The 23,958-nt window shown below is 44.4% G+C and overlaps 1 protein-coding gene across 2 annotated transcripts; it reads right to left on the bottom strand.

Moving 5' to 3' along the window:
• Nucleotides 1–1,289: 1,289 nt before the first annotated feature.
• On the bottom strand, nucleotides 1,290–19,366 carry LOC128737983 (AT-rich interactive domain-containing protein 4B). 2 transcript variants are annotated; one of them, XM_053832774.1, is made up of 7 exons: nucleotides 19,205–19,366; nucleotides 18,551–18,978; nucleotides 16,237–18,409; nucleotides 2,822–6,242; nucleotides 2,609–2,761; nucleotides 2,390–2,542; nucleotides 1,290–2,313 (listed from the first exon to the last, which is right to left on the bottom strand). In XM_053832774.1, exons 1-7 carry the CDS (start codon nucleotides 19,208–19,210, stop codon nucleotides 2,126–2,128), a joined length of 6,522 nt encoding a protein of 2,173 aa, XP_053688749.1. In that variant the 5' UTR covers nucleotides 19,211–19,366; the 3' UTR covers nucleotides 1,290–2,125. The 2 variants fall into 2 exon arrangements, with proteins under 2 accessions (XP_053688749.1, XP_053688750.1); XM_053832775.1 differs by having other exon boundaries at nucleotides 16,339–18,409.
• Between the last annotated feature and the right edge of the window lie 4,592 nt (nucleotides 19,367–23,958).

Here is a 23,958-nt window from a genome sequence, read left to right as displayed (position 1 = left end):
GCACGAGCACGGTTTTTCGGACAAACTGACGCGACTGATCAGAGCTACATTGGATCGAGTGATGTGTTTCGTACGCATCTCTGGGACACTCTCGAGTCCTTTCGAAACGCGGCGAGGGTTGAGACAAGGTGACGGTTTATCCTGCATGCTGTTCAACATCGCTCTTGAGGGGGTTATCCGACGAGCGGGCATCGAAACGAGCGGCACGATTTTTACCAAGGGTAGCCAACTTCTAGGTTTTGCAGATGACTTCGATATCATAGCCAGGAACTTTGCGCCGGCGGAGGCAATCTACGCCAGACTGAAAGCGGAGTCTAGGAGAATTGGGCTAAAAATAAAAGCTTCGACGACCAAATACATGAAAGGAAGAGGCTCAAAGGAAACAAACGCGCGCCTCCCACGGACGGTAACCGTTAACGGCGACGAACTAGAAGTGGTAGAGGCGGAGGCGGACAACACTAGTAAGAAGATCCAGCGGTGCATCCAAGCGGGAAATCGGGCCTATTTTGCCCATTGTAAAACGTTACGATCAGGAAGCATACGCCGCCGCACGAAGCTAACAATGTACAAAATCCTTATTAGACCGGTAGTTCTTTATGGACTTGAAGCCATGACGCTGCTCACGGAGGACACACGCGCCCTTGCCGTGTTCAAGCGGAAAGTGCTGCGGACGATATTTGGTGGAATACAAACTGAAAGCGGAGAGTGGCGGAGGCGTACTTCTGAGACTTCTGAGACGACTAGGACATTGGCGACGAGTGGCCCAAGACCGAGTTGAATGGAGATGAGTGCTTGAAACAGCACGAGCCACCCCGGCTCCATGCTGTTAAATCCTGATAGATTGCACAATACAGCCGTTTGCTCTCGACTTTTACAAGTTCAGCGGAGAAGTCGTCCTTTCCAGCCGTTTTTTAGCTCCTCAGCTTTGTTTAACTTTGGTGGATCTACAGTTTGTTCATCACTCTTTCATTATTCTGTTTCGGTCAACAGCTTCATCTAATGCACATATCTGTATACTTACCTGTAAACACTAGTTTTGAATAATAAATTCAGTTTATTATAAACGACGTTTCTATCAATGGTTCAAAAAATTTTCGATACTGAAAACTATAGTACGGTACAGAAGCATCAGTTACCAGATGATTTTTTTGGTCATGGCATGCTATTGCCACGCGAACTGATAACTAGAAAAAATTAAAAGAAAAAAAACATAACCTGATGCGACCTAAACGACTGTAAACGAAAATATTCACTCCGAACAGTAAACTATAACCGATTTGCTTGCCTTGAACAGTTTTTTTTATTAAATCAATTAAATAGACATAATTAAATTTCATTTGTCTGCTCTATCATACTGCAGACGCATTTTACAACGTGTTGTAGTAGCGTGTACGGATCTTGTACTTTGATTAAACAACGATTGAGAATCAGAAAAGTGTAATCATTCAATGTTGTCTAATCTAACATATTTTATGTACGATGTATGATTCATGATAGCAACATCTGTGTGTTCGTAGTTTTAGGTTTTTTTTCTACCAACATCTACTGGTGACCCCTATTAACACTGTTATTATTTTAATAGCTTTTTCAATTATTTCATGCTTTCACTGTTTCACTATTTACATTATCAGCCGATAAGAATGTGCAAGCCGCCCGGCGTTGCTCGTTCTTATCAGTTCAACCTCTTTTTGTCTGTTTCGATTGTTCAAGAAACGATGGTGGATCTTTCGCTGCAAGTTTACAGCTTAATACTACGGCTAAAGTTTCAAATATTGGTGATTTTATTAGATCGAAATATTTTAGAACCTGATTCAATTGTACATTTAATACCTAAGGCTAAACCAAAAATCTATGTGGAAACAATAAAATAAACGGATGTTAGGTTGATTGTACAATTGTTTCTTTTTCATCCGAAAAATAACGTAAAATATTCGTGGGTGTTTTGTGTGACTTGCGTTCCTCTAGAGTCGAACGTAAGAATTACCTTAAAACTGGCTTACAGTCTACCTAATCACTCACCAAGTTTGTCCTGCCTAATAAATATTTGTTTGAGCTTTGAATCAAAATTTTGTCACTCAATTCAATAATAACAGATTACAAGCTCAAGTATTATTGCGAGCGCAGCTCAATTGGTGCCACTGCCGGTGGCAGCCAATTTGGCTTGCTTTTTGTTTTCCCGCTCGCGCCGTCGGAGCTTCTTCCGTCGGCGATCGATGCTTGCCAGTTCGGCTTTGATCGCGTTGTACGTTTTCCGCAACTCCTGAATCTTTTTCTTCAGTATTGCTATCCGTTGGGCACTGTTTAGGGCCGGATCTATCGAAACAACACGTTTAACCAAATGGAATCAATCAAACAGGCTCTCAGAAAAATAAAAACGTACGAAACTTACCCAAATTAACGAGGAAATTGTACTGACATGGTCGGCCGGATTTACCGCTGGGAGAAGCCGTTGCGGAACCACCCGCACCACCAGAAGACTGCCCGCCAACAGAACCTCCCCGCTGAAATGCCATGGAGTCGGAATTGTCCTCGCTGTCGGTGGCTGTTGGTTGAGGGTAAAATTTCCATAATTTTTTTTGGAACAAACAAACAAAATTTTGCAACCTACCGTTACTTCCCACGGGACGATGACTTCCCCGCGATCCATAACCACTGCTGGAAGTAAATCCTGTACCTGCGGTTCGCCTCCGTTTGTTGCTCGGTTCCTCGCTCGTTTTCCGTTGTCTTCGCTTTTTCGCTGGTGAGGCTTCCACTTCTTGATCTACGATCAAAAAGTGTAAATTAAAAAAAAAATACTAAGGCAAACACCGCGCAAACTTACTTTCATCCTGACTGACGGAATCCCGAGGGGAACTGTTCGGTGTATCGGTAGCATCCGGTTGCGAGGACGAACCTTTCCTGCCCATGCCGACAATCGGATCAACCGCGCTCGGTTCCAGATCCATCGGCACGGGTTTAAGATCGGGTGCGGCAATGTTTTGCGGCTGCAGGAAGGCGGAACCCGTCTCGACGTACACCTTAGTGGATTCCTTCTGCGCTGCGGCGGATGAAACGCCACATACCGGAGCCGGTGAACCGGGAATGGTTTCCTCGCACAGCAGCATCGAAAGCGATTCACTTTGGTTGCTGTTCTGTTGTTGTGGTGGCTGTTGCTTCTCGGAAGAGTTGTCGGCCATTAGCGGTAAACCGGTCCCGATTTGCTGCTGCTGATGCTGGAGTTGCTCCTCCCGTCGTAGCCGTTCCAGTTCGTTCTGGGCGAAGGAATCGTGTTGATCCTTCAGCTTTAGGTAGCTGTGCGATCCCATGCCTCGGCTTGTGACCGTATTCAGCTCACTTTGAATGATCGTTTCCAGGATGCTCGGCTGCTTTCCTTTTTTCGTTAGTGTGATGTCTCCGAAGTGGGCAGTCAGTGGTTCCTCCTTAACGACGTCATGCAAAAGGTCGCTAGTTTTGAGGACTAACCGTTCCTTGCAGGCAACGGCTGCAACAGCCGCGGCGGATGCCGCCGAATGGATGTCCGCTTGGGAGAGATGCATGTGGTGGGACTTTTCCTCTACTTCTACCTTGATCAGTTTCTCGAAATCCGTTTGCTGATTGTTGGGATTTGCGACGACGGGTGGATCCAGTGCTTCGGGATCTTCGATCACGAGACGGTGCTCGGAGTCGTTCGAGTCGGTACTGTCCTCGTCGTGGTGGGTAAAACGAGACGAATCTGCCTGAACAAGGCTGGAAGTTTCCAGCTTTTTGATCGATTCCGTTAGATCCTGGGTCTTGGTGCATGTTGCCGCCGGGAGAATTTCTGGTTTAATGGAGAACGTAATTGGAGCTGCCTTCGGCGCGATGGGAGTGGATTTGGCCAGATCCATTTCCTTTTTAAGGATGATGCTGTGTATTTCGATTTTCGGTGGCTCTGTGTGATGGGTTTTGATGGGAAGTATCGGAACAAAGTTAGGCGATTCAATTTTCAGCGGAATTGCATTGATGGCACTGCAACTGGTTCCCGGTTCGGAGATTACAGAGATGGTCGGTGGAAGTTTTTGATGCCCGGTTGGGATGATGTATTTCGGGAATTCAGATTTAACGCCACTTGTGTGGCTCTGCTGTGGATGACCGAGAGCTTTAAGAACTTTATCGGCAATTGAGGGCGGTTTTTCGATCTTCGGAGCATCAAACTCGAAGTTCATATCGTTGAAGTATTTCTTACAATTCTCCAGTGTAGGTTCTTCCTTGATCTTTTCATCGATTTTCGATGGGCTCATTGCCGATTCGCTGCCAGACATTTCCGGTCCCGTAGGGGACATTACCGGTGTGAAGATGCCTTTAGTAACAACCACTGGTTTCGGTAATTCGGGCTTTTGCTCCTCGCAAAGCAGCGACGGTTTCTCGTCTCTGAGCGAAAGAACGGTACTCACACCGGGAGATTTTTGCAGCACATCGAAGGTGGGATTTTCCAACTTTGAAGCGGGTGAAAAACCAGCGAAATACGGAGAAGACTTTTCCGGGGTGGTCATAGTACTACTGAACGTAGCTGCGGCCCCTTCCAGCTCACTCAGCAGAAGTTTCTCCTTCTCCAAATCTCGTTCCTTCTCCCTCCGTACCAGTTTGAGTTTATCGGTTTCTTTAATTGGAGATATTTTCTTCGACTTCTTGTCCAACAATCCCAATGGATCAAGCTTTCTGGTTGGATTTTTCTTACCCATCTTCTTTTCGTCACTCAGCAGCGCCGGTGTCATCGAACTAACCACTTCGGCTTGCGGTACCTCTGACAGGTGCTTCCTGGGAGTCGTTCCCGTTGTTGTCGCATCCAGTTCAAACTCCACGTCCTTAAATTCATACACATCGGAGATGTTATCCTCCAAGCGAGTCGCACTAGACTCAAAAATCGACTTAATCGACAGAGCTTCCTTGCTGAGCAGCTTATTCTGCGCTGGCGTAAGCGTCGAGGAGGAAAGTTTTTTCTCGGATGGCTGCGCCATCGTTACCCCCATTCCTAGTCCCTTCCCGATCGGACTGCAAATTATTTTATCCATCTTCTTATCACCGGCAAACTTTTTCTCCGCACGTAGTGCGGCCAATGTGCTACTACCGGATGTGGTTGATACAACTGTTATCGGTGCTACCGATGGGATGGGATGGGCCATCGCAGCGCTGCTGCCGGGAATCGTAGAGGAAACGGCGGCCGAAACCGCAATCGCCGTAGTTGCAGCGGCAATGGCCGACTTATTGATCACGGTAGCCACAATTTCGTCCTGAACGTTGATCATTTTTGTACCCTTGACCGGTACTGAGTGCTGTTGCGTGGCAGGGTTTGACGAAACAATTTCCACTCGAGCGGTGGAAGGATTACCCCGTACGACCCCGGTCGTTGTCGACGGAAGGGCAGTTGCTGTCGCTGCTTTTTCCTCAGAAAGTAAATGCGATGGTTTGGTAATCACCGGAACAGGTACGTCTTTAGTGAAGGTAGAGACCGTTGCTGGCGTTGAAGCCGAACTGGTACTGGCGTCAATGTTCTCCTCACCGACTATCAGGGGAAGCTTGTCAGCTTCAACTTCTCTTATTATTGTACTCAACGCAAACTTCACAGCATTATTCTCTGCATTCGCAAGTATTGCAGCAGCCGTTCCGTACGTTTTCAATGGCGGTTTGGCAAGTATACCACTTCCGGAAGGCTTCTCTTCGGTCGATTTTGTCGAAACCACTTTTTCCACTGATTTCTCAACAACTTTCTCAACATTTTTACCCTGCATCAACTCTGCAGTTGATTTAACGTTTCTGCTACTGGTTAGAGTCGTACTGGAAGCACCACTCGATACAGTTGCTGTAGTATTCGTAACAATTACGGTCGGAGTGGGCGTCGAGACGGTTGGTGGAGCAATTGGAGTTTCGGGACCAGTATCCGAATCCACCATAGCCGTAATGGGCGAACTGGAAAATGCTTTATTTGAAGATTGCGAGGAATCTTCCTCGCTAAGGGTTTCCGTCTCGGAGGATTTTTCCTGTTCTTCTTCAACTGCGTCTTCGAGAACAGTTTTTCCATCGGCGACCTTCGTCGAGGCGGGTTTCTTATCACTAACAGAATCGACGCTCGCTTCCTTATCGCCCAAATCAGCGGCGACCGATGACGGAAGAACGCCGGCGATAGCCGTACCGGCAACATCCGTGGTCGTAGCCGTCGTAGTGCTGTCCGATGCTGGAGATGTCGGCGATTTGAGCTCCTTGAATCCTTTGAGCTCGGAACGGATCTAGAGTGCAGTGAGGGAGATTCAGAAAATGTGCAATTTGAGAGAGAAGAGAAAAAAAATTTGGGGTACCCCAGGTTAGTAGTGTAATGCGGCGCGTACATCTTCGGTGGCGCGGGAAACAGTGCTGTGGCGAGGTGCCCGTGTGTTTCATGGCTAATCATGTCTGAAGCTACTGACGGCGGTTTCCTATGTAATGTTGGTTGAGATTGCGGTTTGTTGACAAATTTTAACGATAGTCAGTAGCTTCCGCACGGAACGTCTAGGACAAATACATGCAAACAAACGAAGGTCTACTCAGTTCTTAAAGAGGCTACGATCGGCCGGATTTCAACGTCTAAACTCACATGATGCAATTTATATTTACAATTCGATAGTTTTTGTTAAACAATCTACAACCTAACCAAAAATCTTAAGTGAATAAAATAAAATTAAAGTTCCCTGCTCCGTTGATGTTGCCTACGTAAGAAGAGGAAAGAAGCACACAACCAGGCAATTGTAACAGTTCGTAATCCTATCCTATTGAAACACCTAAAAAAAGCTAGGACTTTCCGCGGCATTTGCAAAATAGCTGCAGTAATATGTTATCTCTGGTGTTCCTCCGGATAAGTAACCAAAGACTGCTGCTGTTTGCGTAGTTTATCAACAAACGTTGCTGGCATTCTCCACCCTTGACCTAACGCTGTAGTAGAGAATGGCTCTTCAATGACCTGTAGCAATGGCCATTCCATCCTTTATCGAGAAATCAAGCATCTACTGAGGAGGTAGATAAAACCACTGTGACAGACAAATTTTGCCGAAAAAAGATATATTCAGAATTTTCTTTAGATTTTTTTGGTTGAAAAATCCAGAAATTTATGAGAGCCAGGAGAGACCGAATAAGTTCTGGATTATCGGCGGGTATATAAAAACTGTTCTGTTTTGTATCGCTTATATCTTTTTCTAGTGAAGAAATTCAACTATATTCATGTTTTTCCTAAATTGGACATCACGCCGCGCATTCCGCAAAATAATTGGCCATCCATTCACCGTCCAACACCTAAGCGCCGTAGAGAGGACCACAGTCGGAACGAATACTAACTTGTCAACGACAGTCGTCACTATTCCGGTTGCGGAAAACAAATTTTGGATTTACTTATCCAGAATCCATCCGGACGTATCAGTTAAGAACGTCGACGATATGGTAAAAGAATGTTGTTAAGCTGGCTAAAACAGATGTTGATACGAAATTGCTGCGCATTATTTCCTTTAAAGTGGGTATCGATCCAAAGCTCAAAACTGCCGCACTAGCTGTAAGCACTTGGTCTGCTGGAAACTACGTCAGGGAATTCGAAGAATATGGAACAAGAAACGGACAGGGATTGACGCCAGCCGTGGTAACTACACCGATTGTTCCCTAGTCAAAGATCCTCTTTCTTTGGAGGATGCGGGGGGCCAACGGGCACCCCTTCCAGTTAAGTATATGTATTTCAATTGTTTACCAAAAAGTCAGAAATTGTGTGTATTTTCTAGTCTGCTTGCACGAGTCGAAAACGGGAATGAATTGGTGTAGGATGCATCTCGCATTGATTTCTCGCAAAGCACCGAGTGCGACACTCCTAGCGTTGACCGAACAAATTTCATTGTCGAAGACAATACCGCTACCTTTCAATCTCATCTGACGATGTTAAATACCGGTATTACTTGTAATGTACAAAGGCGCGTTCGAATTAACGGCGAGGGTATTACTACCCTTGTCACAGGCGAGTACCATGAGGAAGAATTTACTGTACCCGCATTTGAATTTCCACTTTTTCAGCCAATGGCTCCTACTCTGGTGCCCGAAACGGCGGACGACCAAACTAAGCTTCAAGTTTTCTATCAGAACACAAGGAGACTCCGGCCTTAAATCTACGATGTCTATCTGGCTGTTTTGGAAAACGACTACGACGTATTCGTATTAACGGAGGCTTGGCTAGATAGTCTTTTCAATTCGTTACAATTATTCGGCGATGACTACACCGTCTTCCGGAATGATCGCAACCCAAACAACAGCATACATTTGCGTGGAGGTGGCGTGTTAATTGCTGTCTCGACTTCTCTCGTTAGTTGTCAAATTAGTTCCAGTAAGACTCGAAACGCATTTGGTCAAAATAGTTACAGGAACCAAAAATATGTTCATTGCGGCTGTCTATGGCCCACCGGAACAACGGCTGATTGCAGTGTTATACAGGATCAGCTGAGTGTGTTTGAGTCTGCTTTCGCCAGACTGCGAACGTGTGGAAAGAAAGTGGTCTTCCTTCGACTTTGTCGCTTAACGATGATAATGCTTCCTCGGTTGCTGAGAAGTGCAACTTATTTGCGCAACACTTTTCATGCGTTTTTAACTGTAACTTGACCACTGCTTCGCTGTGGTCATATTTAGCATACGCGAGCAGACAGTCATTTCTGCTTCTGGTAACCTGAAGTCATCCTTTTCGCCCGGACCTGGTATGCTTCCACCAGCGTTAATGAAAAAATGTTTAGATATCTTGGCAGTTCCGTTAACATCCTTATTCAACTTGTCACTTCAACAACAAAAGTTCTTTACTGCTTGGAAGAAATCTTGTATGTTTCCGGTTTTTAAAAAAGGTGACAAAATATACACTGATTCTAAAAGCCGCCTTTGACACTGTCAACCACAAATTACTTCTGTGCAAGCTGAAAAGACTTGGCTATATTGAGAGGGTTTGCAATTGGCTGGAATCAATCTTGTTGATAGGCAACTCTACATACGGATTAGAAATTGCTAATCTGCTACATCTGCTGGGTCCCTTATTATTCTCAATATTTGTGAACGATGCAGCACTGATCTTTGACCGAGGCGGACGACAATTCTTTGCTGATGATTTACAAATATACCTTGCAATTCGGCAAATTGGAGACTGTATGGAACTGCAGACTTTGTTAAATCGATTTACTGATTGGTGCAAGAGAAACCAATTGTTATTGAACGTGGAAAAATGTTGCGTAATCAGTTACCAACGCACGAAAAATGTAATTCGATTTGATTACAATATTGCCGGAGCTAAACTTAGCAGACTCATGGACGAAAACAGCTTCCCCATGAAGCTCATCAAACTGATTAAATCTACGATGAATGGTACACAGTGTTGTGTTCGGATTTCGGGTGGATTGTCAAGTTCATTCGAATCACACAGAGGGCTTCGTCAAGGTGATGGTCTTTCATGCCTGCTGTTCAACATAGCGCTACAAGGTGTTATGAACCGAGCGGATATCAACACGCTGGGCACGACATTCAACAAATCTGGTCAATTCGTCTGCTTTGCCGATGACATGGATATTATCGGCAGAACATCTGTGGCGGTGGCTGAACAGTACACCACACTAAAGCGCGAAGCAGAAAAGATTGGGTTAAAGGTAAATACGTCTAAAACAAAGTACATGCTGGCCAGCGGAACCGAGGCCGAACGACACGCTTGGGCAGTAGTATACTGATCGACGGCGATGAGTTTGAGGTAGTCGATGAATTTGTCTACCTTGGCTCACTGGTAACGACGGACAATGATACCAGCCTACAGTGGTTTGATTGCTCTGGAATCGTGAACTTTTGACGTAGGACTACGTCTTAGTTTACTATACTGGGACTGGGTAGCACTTTGTGAAAACGAAAATAGAAGTGTAACGTTTGAATGAAAGATTTACAATGCTAATAACTACTAAACTACTGAACGAAACTGAACAATTTGTATGTCGTTGGATAGATCAAATGACCAGCAATTTTATGGGGGTGTTAGTGACCAACTTTAAGGAGGGCGTAAGAGGGGGGGCTCCCATACAAATGAAAGAAAAAAATCCTCAAAACTCGAGAACTAATCAAGCAAATGGAACCAAATTTGTCATGTGAGGATTTCAGAAAGCAGGATTTTTTTCTATGGTGTTCGGAGACCCTTTCCCGTTCTAAGAGGGGGGGGTGGGTTCCCATACAAATGAAATGCAAATTTCGTCATAACTCTAGAAGTAATCAAGCAAATGGAACCAAATTTGGCATGTGGGGGTTTTTGGAGGTAAGATTTTTTCTGTGTTGTACTGAGACCCCTTCTTCTTCTAAGAGGGGGGGCTCCCATACAAATGAAATACAAATTTCCTCATAACTCGAGAACTAATCAAGCAAATAGAACCAAATTTGGCATGTGGGCGTTATTGGAAGCATGAATTTATTTTATGATAGTTTAAGGATAAAGACTCTCATTCAAATAAACCAGAAATTTTTGCAAATAAGTCAGATTTTCTGCCATGTAACAAGCGGTAAGCTGTGAAAGTAAACTAGTAAAATCTTCTCGGAGCCAAAGACAGTGAATCGACGCCGCTAACTTACGTGCCAGAAAACGACATTCGAATGGCACGTCATATTTGCGATGAACGTGCTTTGGCTTTAATATAATCTGCAAACAATGGCCCTTTTAAAGGCAACAAGCTAGTTAAAGTAAGATTATTGAAACATGTCAAACTACGTATAATCATATTCAACACAATAATCTGTGGACTGGTTATTCTTTACCATTTTAACCTTTATGATGCACACAAGTAAAAGAAACCTATATGTCTCATTAGTTGCAGGCCTTGTACTTATGAACCCCCGTCCATGTATTTTCAAAACGATTATCGCATTCAATAAAGAATTGAATATTTCGCTCTTCTCTTTTAAAAATTCAATTAAACAATGGCTGATTCTTATAAACACACATATGTCAGAAATAAAGTTTACATTAGTCCTTGGTCTAATGCTCTGATATAGTCCTACGTCACCCTTTCTTACAACCCTCAGGACTGTATACCTTGTAGTTTTTTAATAACTCTTTTCATAGTGTTTTTTGCAATATGGCATTTTCGGAAGAATTTCTGTATATCAATAGACGCAACACGACTGGTGGTTAGTATTAGTTCGGAACTCAAACACAGGTGACGCTGCAAAATTTAACTTTCTAATTTGATGATATTATAGAGCTATGGTTCGTTCTAGAAAGTTTTAGATAATCTTATTATGAAGCTTTTTGCTGAAAACATTATTCCTCTAAGTATCACAGTTTTTGAGATATTAGGCGTCTTTCATGACGGACCCTCAAAAATCGGGGTTTTCACTGTAGCTTCAAAACTATGTGATTTAGGGAAGAACAATGTTCTGCAAACATTTGCATCTATTAAAATCACACACTTGTAGAAGAAAATAAACACGTATTTTCTATACCGAGCGAGTTAATGCACGATTTAGGTAAAAATTAGCCATATTCCGTACTGCTACAACACAAAGTTGTAAAAACTGGCGACCGTAAAGTAAATTAAAGTAAAAGTACATTCAAAAACTGATCTTAAAACATGCTAAGTCATTTGTCTCTTTTAGTATCTTCATCATTTAATTTGCATTTCCAAAAAGTGTTACTCAGTCTTTTAGTCTCTTGCGATGCACGTAGAGCAAACCTTTGGGTATAACCGTCTTTAAGACAATACCCTTCTTTAACGACAGACTTCGCAGCCGGTTATTAGAGTACAGGACTATTACAGGGCGAGTGTAATGATCCTATTAAACTCTAGCAGTACTGCACAGCCGAGATTAGTACATACGATGACTGGCATGCTACATTAGTATCGTACCTTGCTGCTAACAGGGTGATGGAATATAGTAAACATTATGATGTACCGTGAAAGCACCAGTCGCCGCGCAGTTCCAATGGCCGCGCACTCGGCGATATTTTCATTAAATGCATAAAATTAGGACAAAAACATATAATTTTATGCATACAATTCTGTTGTTGCACTTTTTCTGTTTATATTAAAGCGAAATAGACAACCATGCGTCGCTCGAAGAAGCAAAGAAAAAAATAATTCGAATGGGCAATACTGCAAGACGCCATCTTTGTAGGTTTGTTAGCTGACAAACTAAGAAAGTGTTTTCTTGAGTTTAAGAATTTCTTGGGACGCGTTGCTAAAATATTCCACAAAAACTGAAATGAGAAGTAAGTTAAACATTTCTCCGTACGAAATGCTGCACGTTTTGATCGTTGTTTGCATTTTTCCTGATATTTTCGAGTGTGCGGCCATTGGTACAGCTGAAATATTACCTCATCCTAGCGCCGCGCATGGGGCTTTGAAAGATAGCAACGGCGGTTATAGAGAACGTTCTGATGTTCTATTGAACGACAGTTTTTCTCCAGGGAGGGATTGTTTTGTATAAGGGTGATATAAAAGTAGTTAGCCTATGATTTATATTATGCATTCAATTGCAAGTAACGAGTTTTTAATATAGAGCTTCATTAATTGGAATGATTACAAGTACGTTTGTCGGGGTTAGCCCGGCGTAGTGGTTAGCATTCACGCCTCTCACGCCGAGGACCCGGGTTCAAATCCCAACCCCACAGAAGTCACGAATGACCCAAGCTGGTTAAAGTGACTATAATCTAACAAAAAAAAAAAAAAAAAAGTACGTTTGTTTTCCCAATTAAGATACTGAACATTAGTGTTTACTTAAAATTCAAAACAGGAATATGAATTAGGTATTTCCCGAGGCAAAATTTTTCAAAAGGCAATCAAATGCAATTATTCGTGAATAACATGGGCAATAATGCGTGGATTGTTGTCCATATCTTTTGTAAAACAGCTGACTTGATTTTTTTTTTCAAAAGAAAATATTTAAGTTACCATTGGTAGTGAAGAGTCTAGCTTGGATAAGGTTAACAAAAAAGTCGAAAAAGAAGCTATGCAATGTAATGTAACAAAAAACCTTCTTGTAATAAAATAAATTGCCGTTTGAATCATTTTTTTACTTAAAAAAGCAATTACTAGAAAAGAACTATTGAAAAATCATATTTATGATACTAAAATTTATAAAAACATATTAGCAGCGGGTTTATTGAAATAATTGAGTACGAAAAGTGCGCGGCGACTGGAACATTGGCGCGCGGCAATACAAACGGGGCAAATTTTTGTGCGCGGTGATTGGTACATGTACATGTCGTTTTTTGCTGGCTAGTGGCACCAAACGATGTTTTTAATATTTTTGCCTGAAAGCGTAATAAAAACACTAACCGAAAATGTATATTGCATAATAGTATGTAAAAGAAATATTTTTATACGTGTATTTATGTACTAGCCGACGTACCAAGTGCGCGGCGACTGGTGCTTTCACGGTATGTCTCCAAAAGACTGCGTAACACTTTTTGGAAATGTAAATTAAATGATGAAGATACTAAAAGAGACAAATGACTTAGCATGTTTTAAGATCAATTTTGAATGTACTTTCACTTTTTAATTATATCTCGGTCGCCAGTTTTTCCAACTTTTTATTGTATAGCAGTACGAAATATGGCTAATTTTTACCTAAATCGTTCATTAACTCGCTCTGTATAGAAGATACTTGTTCACTTTCTTCTAACAAAGTGTGTGATTTTAATAGATGCAAATGCTTGCAGAACATTATTTTTCCCTAAATCACATAGTTTTGAAGCTACAGTGAAAACTCCGATTTTTGGGGGTCCGTCATGAAAGACGCCTAATATCTTAAAAACTGTGATTTTTAGAGGTATAATGTTTTCAGCAAAAAGCTTCATAATGAAATTTCCTAAAACTTTCTAAAACGAACCATAGCTCTATTTCATCAAATTAGAAAGTTAAATTTTGCAGCGTCACCTGTGTTTGAGTTCCGAACTAGTACTAACCACCAGTCGTTGCGTCTATTGATATACAGAAACTCTTCCAAAGACGCCATATTTAAAAAAACACTGAAAAGAGTTATTAAAAAAGTTCTCGATTCCAAGCAATCAAACCACTGTGCAGCCGTGAGATACGGAGGCGTATTATCAGCAGAAGTCGTGCTTACTAGGGGCTCCACAAGTAATTGCGGTCGAGCAGACTAAGTCCCCGTACAAAGTGCACCCTGTATAAGACGCTAATTAGACCGGTTGTTCTCTACGGGCATGAAACATGGACAATGCTCGAGGAGGACCTGCGAGTGCTCGGAATATTCGAACGACGAGTGCTAAGAACGATCTTCTGTGGCGTACAGGAGAACGGAGTATGGAGGCGGAGGATGAACCATGAACTCGCATGGCTCGCTCGCTCTATGACGAACCCAGTATCCAGAAGGTGGCTAAAGCTGGACGGATACGATGGGCAGGGCATGTTGCAAGAATGCCGGACAACTATCCTGCAAAGATGGTGTTCGCCTCAAATCCGGTAGGAACAAGACGACCAGGAGCGCAGCGAGAAAGATGGTTAAACCAGGTGGAGCGAGATCTGGCGGAGAGTACTCTATGTCCGAGGAATTGGAAAGTGGTAGCCCTCAACCAAGTTACATGGAGAAACTTTGTTCAACAGGTCCTAAGACAAAGGACGACAAGCCACCTAAGTAAGTAAGTAAACTTAGCAGAGTCGAGCAGGTAAAGGGTTTGGGAGTAATACTAGATGAAAAACTGTCCTTCGGTCCTCACATCGCAACGATCATTCGGTTCATTTTCAAAATAGCTCGTGAGTTTGTTGATCCATTATGCTTTAAAGCCCTATATTGTGGAAGATATAACCTTCACTTCTTGACCATTGATGATGATCTCCGGGTTGTAAATTTTACCGCGACCAGAGGAATATCTATTTGTAGCACCTACTTTCAGAAGCACACCAGAAGACATTCAAATATTGAATCGTGCTCCCAGATCGATCATGTTCTGATTGACAGTCCACACTTTTCAGATGTCATCGATGTTTGGTCTTTTCGAGGACCACATATCGGCTCGGACTATGGCTTATATTTTTTTTAATTGCTTCATGCACAAAGCACTACTGTCGAACGTAGCAAAGTCTTGTAGCTTTGGACAGTACACCTAGAACGTCGATCAACAATCCACCGAACAGCAGAAATAGTGACAAGATGATTTAGATGGGCTGTACAAGTGCTTGTTGGGGAAGAAGGTCGTTTCGTGAGAAACGAGTTTTTGCCCAAAATAGTCAATAGCGTCAGAAGTAAACGAAAAATTTTCATGCTTACTGACCTAATGACAATCGCAGCCAGGTGACAGGGCCACAGTCGGAGGTTAAAAAGGTCAAATCATAACGATAGACGAGCGGCTGATGTAATTTATTGGATCCTATAAGGATTTTGGAGGAGGGAAAATGGAAGAGAACAAGTATCCGACCCACAGGACTGTAGCAACTATCGAATTATTACTTCGCTCAATTTTACAATTTTAATGAAGCTGGTTTGGTAAACGATGCATGAAACGCAAGCATGTACGTGACTTGTGGGTGAGACTTCGGACGCGTTTAAGACGTTGGAGTGACACAAGGAAATCGCTGCTCCTGTAGGTGCCGTACGAAGAGCCAACGCGGCAAGAAATTGTACCACTATCATGAAATCTCATTTGCTTCTCGATTTTGCGCGACCGTACGGATGTGGAAGCGGTATTTAGGCCTATAAAGAGGAAACCTACTTTCATAGTACAAAAATCTGCGAATTGGCTCAAGAATATGCTCGCAGAACCGTTGAAAGTGGATTTCCCATGGGTGCTCCTTGCTTCCAGAATTCGGAAATCAAATCAAGCAAAATCCCGACAAGAAAATTATTTACAAAGTATTGAATTTTGGGTAGATCTGATAAATGAAACTGTTTTCCTAAGGCGAAACCTAATAAAAGCGACGAAAGTCATCAGCCGTCGCTGAAATAGTTTAGCCATATCGGCTTGTACTTGTACTGATAAAACTAAGTAGAAGAAAACAAAATCTAAACAAACCTAAAGTAGTACTATTTCACAAAAGAAATCACAGAATACAAGTAAAGAATGAAACACCGCGCCACACCAGTCACTGTATTCCCGCTGCAGGAAAGGAAAACGTTAATAATAGTTTTTTTTGTATGCTTTTGCTTTTTGTACGTGAGCGATAGAGAGAGATATATAATATAACAGACAGATAGAAACAGTAGCGAGAGAGAGAGAAGAGAGAGAGAATTGAGGCGACAAACCCCGAAATTTACTTGATTCAGATCGTAATCGCGGCCCTTGGAAGCTCCGTTGCTAAACTCGTCCGAGATGGCCGCCGCGTCCGAGGACGAGCCCGCTTCGGCCGTTGTACTTACTTTCGTGCTGCTCGAGCTCATGCTGCTGCTGGATGACGAGGACGACGAGGACGAATTGGACGACGCGGTCGAGGACGAGCTGTTGCTGTTGGTGTTGGCCGGGCACTTTTTGATCGGCTCGTCCGAGTCGGTGTCGCTGGTATTGTCATCGGTGGCAATGGAGAGCGACGAAATGTCGGTGTTGTTGGAGGTGCGCCGCTTGGACGCAGAGGACGACGACGACATCGGCGGTGGATGACCACCGCGCGTTACCGGACGCCGGTTTGGAGGGCCCGTTCCCTGATGGGCTGAAGCGGGTGATTTATTTCGATGGGATGAAATGTTCGGCGTTGTGGAACGGGGCGAATTCGTCGAGGTGTGTCCAGGAATGTCCCCTTTCGAGTTGCCTCGAATGCGTTTGGAAGTTTTCGGCGTGGTGGTTGGTGTCGAGGCAGCACTTGATGGGGTGTTCGCCGTCGATGGATTGCCGCCACTTTGTGGCGTTGAGCCATGCTTGCTGCCGCTGCTGTTGCGTTCGGATTTACCTTTCTTGGTCTTACTGTTGGTGAGATTTTCAGCTATCCGCTCTTTACGGACCCATTCATCATATCTGGTATTCCAGCCCGTGTAGTGTACCAAATAGATTGGACTGCCTTCCTGTTTGGCAATTTCAATGACTTTCGCTTCGTAAGTCACTTTCTGTTCGTCGTAGTACACTTTCAACTTGTCTCCGACTTCTATCGGGAAGTCTGGTGAGGCATCAGCCTTTCCTGTGTCGATAACTGCAGCTAGTTTGCTTTCTCCACTGGTTGAAGAAGAGGATGCTCCACTGGAAGATCCTTTTCCGCTATCTTTATCGTCTTTCTTTGAGTCCGTTGAATCGGTTTCCTTTCTTTTGCGACCGCGCCTGTCATTGAGCTCAATTTTGTTGCTTTCGTTTGTAATTTTCGATGGTGGACCTACTGTTTTGATTGCTTTATCTTTCTTAGCAGACGGATTCAGATCGTCTTTCTTACTTGAAGGACCTTCCTTAGAGTTCTTTTCCTTTTCTTTCTCCTCAAATCTATCGACGAGCGCCTTGACCTTACCACCACCAGCGCCGGATAGTTTGCGCTTCGTTGCAGTTGGTGGCTTGGTTTCAGCAGTGCTCGATTCACTGGTATTGCCAGATTCATCGACGGCCGAACTGGAAGCAGCTTCGGCCGCTGCAACTGCTGCAGCTACCGATGTTGCCTTGACGGAAGTCGATGGCTTTTCCTTCTCGATAATTTTCGGCGATTGAACAGAGCTGGCGCGTACTAAGCTTCGTCCCTTGGAACGGTTAGTACGCGGATGTGGTACCATGGTACATCCCAGCTTTCGATTGAATTCTTCGAACGAAAACAGGAATTTCTTGTATGCCTGCTTCACTAGATTGGTTATGCTTGCCGTTGCTGGGGAAAATCCTAAACGCAGTGCGATTTGCTTCCACTGATTTTGACTGGTTACTCGATTATAACCGTTGAGCTTCTGAACCGCTCGAAATAATCGGTACAAATTGACGTCACGATTGATTATTGATGGCACCTTGTTCAACGGTGTCCCACGATCATCCATAAACTTATACAATTGAGCCACGAAGTGGTCCTTTTCCTCGGTAGGTTCGTCATCTGAACTATCCGTTTCCAGCTCCTGTTCCGAATCGCTGCAACTGCCAGCCATCCCGAACAATGCTTCGCGATCCCAATGCGCCGGTAGCGTATCGTTATCCATGAAATCTAAAGCAGCGGAAACGGCAGCAGCTTCCGACTTGTTCGTACAATCGCGAGTAAATTCGGTTGCTTCCTTCTTCGGTACAGTGTAGTAGCGGCCGTCCTTGAACGATCGTACCAGATACTCATCCTTTACGCGAATGCGCACCGTGTCCTGAGCGGTCGGTGCCACCACCAACCCCGGGAACCAGTTTTCCTTCGGATTCTTGCGCTTGTTGTCCGTCGATTCCACACAAACCACCTTGCCAATGTTTTCCTCCTTATCACTGGTATTTGCACGCGCGTTTGGGGCCGGTTCGTCATCCTCATCGGAACTGTCGTCCTGCAGTAGGTGACGGGATCTGGTGGGAAGGTATAGAGACAAATTGCAACACTGACTAGGTCTAATCTAATAGGTTTAAATTCTTTGTGAACTTCTTTCAACAACTGGTTAGAATAAATATTCCTAGAGTATGAGTAGGAAAACCTTGCAAACTACTTACCTCCTTCCCCGGCGACCGCCAATCACCGGATTGCCGAAGTGTTCCGGATGCGTCAGCGGTAGCTGATCGAGCGTTTCACTCTCATTAAAATGTCTTCCACTTTTCAAACACAGTGCACTACGCCGGAGCGTCGTAATGTCCCCATCGTCAAACACTACCGTGTACTGCGAGCAGTCCTGAATCTTGGTCAGCGTCGCTTCCACGTACTCCTTTCGCTCCGGATGTTTAACCTCGACGGTAGCACCGACGCGGAGCGCCCCCTTGATCTGGTCGTCCGACACGATGCCGGAACCGAGCCCAGTCTGCTTGTACGCAACCTTGCACTTGATGTTCCGTACCACTTTGCGGACCTTGGCCTCGCAAAAAGCCCCCTTGTATTTGGCGCTTACCTCCGTGCCAACAGTCAAATACGGGGGATCGTCTATTTGCTGCAATGGATGGCAAGAAAATTGCATTAGATTGGGAAATTCCAGTCGGAAACACACTCATTTTCACATCGAACAAACAACAAAACGTTTTCCTCTGTCGTAATCAATTTTTAAAAGCTTAAATTCGAAGGAAAAGTTGATCGTAAAATTTTTCCATAAAAAGAGCTGAGACTACGCCACGAACGAATATGGAGTAAAAGTGGGTTCTGCTGGCACAAAAACTTACTTGCATATTCTGGAGGAAATAGCGCTCGAAACTGAGATTATCACTAACAATCGCCACGGTTACGGGTTATTTGGGGTTTGTGGTCCACATTGAATCCGAAATTAGCCGGAAATTCACAACATTTCAGGGTAAATTTTGGCGAAAAACACTCTTCTGCGTACGCTTCTCTGACTCGCTGCGACTTGAAAATGAATGGATTTTTTTTCCTATTTTTTCTACGCTTCAGGCGATGCACATAACACAACACACACGCGCATTGAACGTGCGAAATAAAAACAACAATGAAAGCGCGGAGCGCTCGCTGCATGTGTGTGGGTAATGTTTTGACAGCTGAGCAGCAGCGCTCAAGTTGTTTCAGGTAACAGAATTAACGACAGCTGTATAGTGTGCGTGTGCATTTAGCTTGCTTTTATGACGTCATAACTAATACCTTGAACTTTTATACAGATAAATATGCAAAAGAAGAATCGGATTTGATTTCGCCAAAAAGGTGTTATTTTTGACCTCCGATCGCTTCAACCAGTGTAAAAAGTTATCTGTTAAGCTTCACAGAGAGGATAAAAGTTTCCCCGGCCTAATATTCAGTAGTTTGGCAGGGAAATCGTAGGAAAAATTGCACAGTCACAGAAGCCTATCGTGGACAGGAGATAGTGGCAGTCGTGGTAGTGGAATTTTGTGCTTGAGTAGGGCTCGAACTCGGGCTCGAATAAAGCACAGTGCATGAGTCGCGCTGAATTTTAGTGGAGAAGAACAACACGCACGTGGTGCAAATTTATGTCTTTATTACGGTAAGATTATTTGGCAAGCAAACTCGTAGATATTCCGCAAAACGTGAACTCGGTGAAGAAAAGCCGCTGCAGAGGTATGGTCTGGCCGATTAACGAAAAGTGTGCGCGTGGGCTGTCCCCAAAGGAAAAGCATCGCAATCAGTGAGTTCCGCGGGAAAAGTAGAGCGCGTGTCGTCATTAATTCGGACTCGAAACTGCCGCGTATCGTTTGAAGCCGTCTTCGCGTCGTGCTTCACTCGGCGCAAAACCGGGCTGTTTTCAGCACGAGAGCGCACTGGAAGGATTGTATCCAGCCGGACCGCCGTAAGGACATAGCAGATAAAGTGTGTCGTATCAGGGAGTGGACATAGGGTGTGCTTGGCGTAGGCGGAAGCAGGATCTAGTAACAATTGGGTCGCTCGCGCAAGCGCATACACAAGGTTAGTAATACTTAATACATAGGTTTTTTTTAGAATAAATAATCTTAAATTGATAAATTTATTTATTTATTTACTATTTGATGGGGCTTTCAACTGTTGGTTCGTTCGCCCCAATAAATTGATAAAAATAAAACACTTAAATAGTTCCACCTACAAATTGATTGTATCAGCCTGTAGGTAACGAGACGTTCTCGTGCAAGGTTTTGCACGATGGCGTCTTGTCCGATCCCATAAGGGTTACTGCTGGCGGGAGACAGGGCTGCATTTTATCACCGCTTCTGTTTCTCATCGTTATGGATGAGATATTAGTTAGAGCAATTGACAGTAGACCAAATCGAGGATTGCCTTGGAATCCTCTAACGATGGAGCAGATAAATGACCTCGACCCAGCCGATGACATTGCCTTGCTCGCACAACGCCGAAACGATATGCAGAGCAAGTTAGATGACCTCTCCGAGAGCTCCCAGGCAGCAGGTCTTACCGTCAATGTAGCGAAAACTACGTCTATGGTAGTGAACACTGACAATTTCACCAACTTCACAGTAGCGGGACAACAAGTTGAGTAGGTAGACGCCTTTCAATATCTTGGTAGCCAAACAATGCCCGATGGTGGTACCAAGACTGATATAGCCACGCGGATCAGGAAGGCCAGGGGTGCCTTTGTAGGTCTGCGAAACATTTGGTGCTCAAACCAGATCACTCTACGTACAAAAACCCGAATCTTTAATTCAAACGTTAAATCCGTACTGCTGTATGCCTGCGAAACGTGGTGCGTCTCAGCGGAGATAATGCAAAAACTGCAGGTATTCATTAACCGGTGCCTGCGATACATCATTCGTGCCTGGCGGCCTGATAACTGGATATCCAATGAGGAACTCCATCGTCGGTGTCATCAACGGCCGATAGCCACAGAAATTCGTGAACGTAGGTGGAAGTGGATCGGACACACCTTGAGGAAAGGAGCGAACGAGGTTTGCAGAGAAGCACTCGACTGGAATCCACAAGGACAGCGTAAAAGAGGCAGACTCAGAGGCTCATGACGACGCAGCCTTGCCAACGACATCCGGGCTGTAGACGAGAACCTGTCCTGGCGACAGATAAAAGCCATGGCGGGTAACCGTCAGCAATGGAGATCTCTGATTTCATCCCTTTGTTCTGCTATGGACACATAAGTAAGTAAGTAAGCCTGTAGGTAACCAAAACTATTAGGAATCATAATAAAGTGTGCAAGAAAAGATCAGAATCCGGCAAAACATCATGGTCGAGCCTACCAGTCCAGATCTGGACCTTACGCAAACACCTTGCACAGCATGTGGCGATGTCTCGATATCGAACGAGCAGATGATCGAAAGCGACGGCTGCAAATCTTGGCTCTCCTACTACTACGTGGCAATCACCGACGACACGAGGCTGGAGATGTCCAGCCTAAGGCAGGACGCCATGTTTTTGTGACACGCTTTACACGAAGCTGGAAATAATACGAATTCACCTCACCTAAGCTGGTGCGTACGCTTCACGAACATTTCCTTATTCGAGGCAAGATTTGTTGTGGGCACGAAACGAGAGCGGACTCAAAATTTGTGTCACAAACAAACCTTGCACATTAATGTAGGGATGTCAATGGCCTGGAAGAAGTGGTTCTTCACGCCGGGGGCCTGCAAAGTACTTGCCTGCACGGGTACAAGAAGGACAAGAATGATGGGAAGAAGAAGTCAAATCCACGGAGCAATAGTGGAAGGAGGTGGAAGGAACCCAAAAACGACTGAAGCAAGAAATGGAGTCGGAGGCGATGCTGAATAGATCAAGCGAGCTCTGGAACAGAAGCGTCTGGAGTCAAAGCAGAAATATGCTCGTCAGGAACGAACTCTACTCGAAAGATGGTCGAAAGTTCAGTGAATGAGAGAGCGGCAGGAGAAGTTCCTGAACCAGATGGTGAGCCAAAATGGAGAAGTGAAGACACTGAAAGCTGCTGGGAAACAGGTCAAACCGTTGTCTTCGGTAAATCCAACAGGAAAGCCGTTGAAGACACCAAAAGTTTCGGAAAAGCAACCGTTCACACAGTAGAAGGAAAACGAATTCATCAACAACGAAAGCTCCAGCGGAGACGAAGAAGATGTCAAGGATGGCGAAGATATTGAGGAAAAGAACCCTCAAAAGACCCACAACCCGAAAAACAAAACGGACCAAACGAGCCAAAATGGTGTGGGGCAGTAGCGATCAGGGCATGCGAAAGCTCAACTGACCACGAGAAGCGGAGTAACAAAGAAATTGCCTCTTTTTTCAGGAAAACGGCCGTTGGCCGTTGATTTTTACAAACTTTTTTTAAGCCTCCAACGCAACCTGGTTCGACTTCTAGAGTGCTTAAGGGGCCTGATCTTGGAAATGGGCTGTGGACCGTGGAAGTCTGACAAAATCCGTCCCGAAGTTCGTCGAGAAGTTACGCACTTTGTACGGTCATCCAGAACAACTTCTCCAATACCTAGAGAAAGTTTTGAAGGAATTTGTTGCCGCCGAAGATGGGAAAACTGGCGAATTTCGTACCGTTCAGGACTGTAACTGTAAGCAGCTTTGCGAGTACCTGAATGCAGCCGAACTGAAGCTACTAATCCAGGACCTAGCATAACATAATTTGACCGCCCGTGAGATTTGATCAGCTGAAACTGCACAAAGAACCATTAGAATGATCCTTGGGAGAAGCAGATCATTCACAGAGTTGAAGCTACTAATCCAGGACAAACTTCCCGACAACGACGCTACTAATGCAGCAAAAATCGGATGACACCACAAACCTTCAAAATGCTACCGTATGTTGACCGGATGAAGATAGTCGATAGTTTCAAGCTGTGTTTGGCGTGCCACAATGAGCACAGAACAGTCCAATGCAAGTTTAGGCTGCGGTGCTCACGATCCGACAATGTTACATTGTTTCGGGTGATTCCTGTGAACCTTCATTGCGGCGAACGAACGATTACAGTTCTAGCGTTCCTGAACGGAGGAGCTGCAGTGACGTTAATAGAGAAAAGCCTGGCGGTCGATATTGCACGAGTGGAGAAAGAGTCCCGTCGGTTGAATCCATGGGTGTCGGCGCGGGTTTAAGTGCGGATGAAAAGCTGTTTCTGAAAACCATTCGTACGGTTGGAAATCTTATGCTGCCCCAACAAAAGCTGAATGTTGAAAAACTGTCAGATTAGTACGGCTACATGCGCGGACTACCAATCTCGTCGTACACCGAACGGTCGGAAATCCATATCAGGTTAAACAAGACAATATCCACAGCGAAAATCCGCGCCGTAGCGGATCCGATTGCAGTGCTGTGCAAACCCGGCTGAACAGTCTACGGTCCGAGGAAAGCAAAGGCAGCTGAAGCAAATGCAGAAAGTAACAGCGAAAGTCTGCACGACATCCTTCCACGTACTGCGAGAATTAGCTAAAGACGAAAGAGCACAGGAGATATTGGAGCTAACCGCCAAACAAATCGATGTTATTTTGGGGACCGGACTTCCCGATAGCCATCTGATGACCTTGAAGAGGTTGAAGCAACTGGAAA

Source organism: Sabethes cyaneus, chromosome 2, assembly GCF_943734655.1.
Source record: "Sabethes cyaneus chromosome 2, idSabCyanKW18_F2, whole genome shotgun sequence".
Lineage (NCBI taxonomy): Eukaryota > Metazoa > Arthropoda > Insecta > Diptera > Culicidae > Sabethes > Sabethes cyaneus.
Note: the sequence above shows the minus strand (reverse complement) of the source record. Positions and strands in the feature narration are given on the sequence as shown.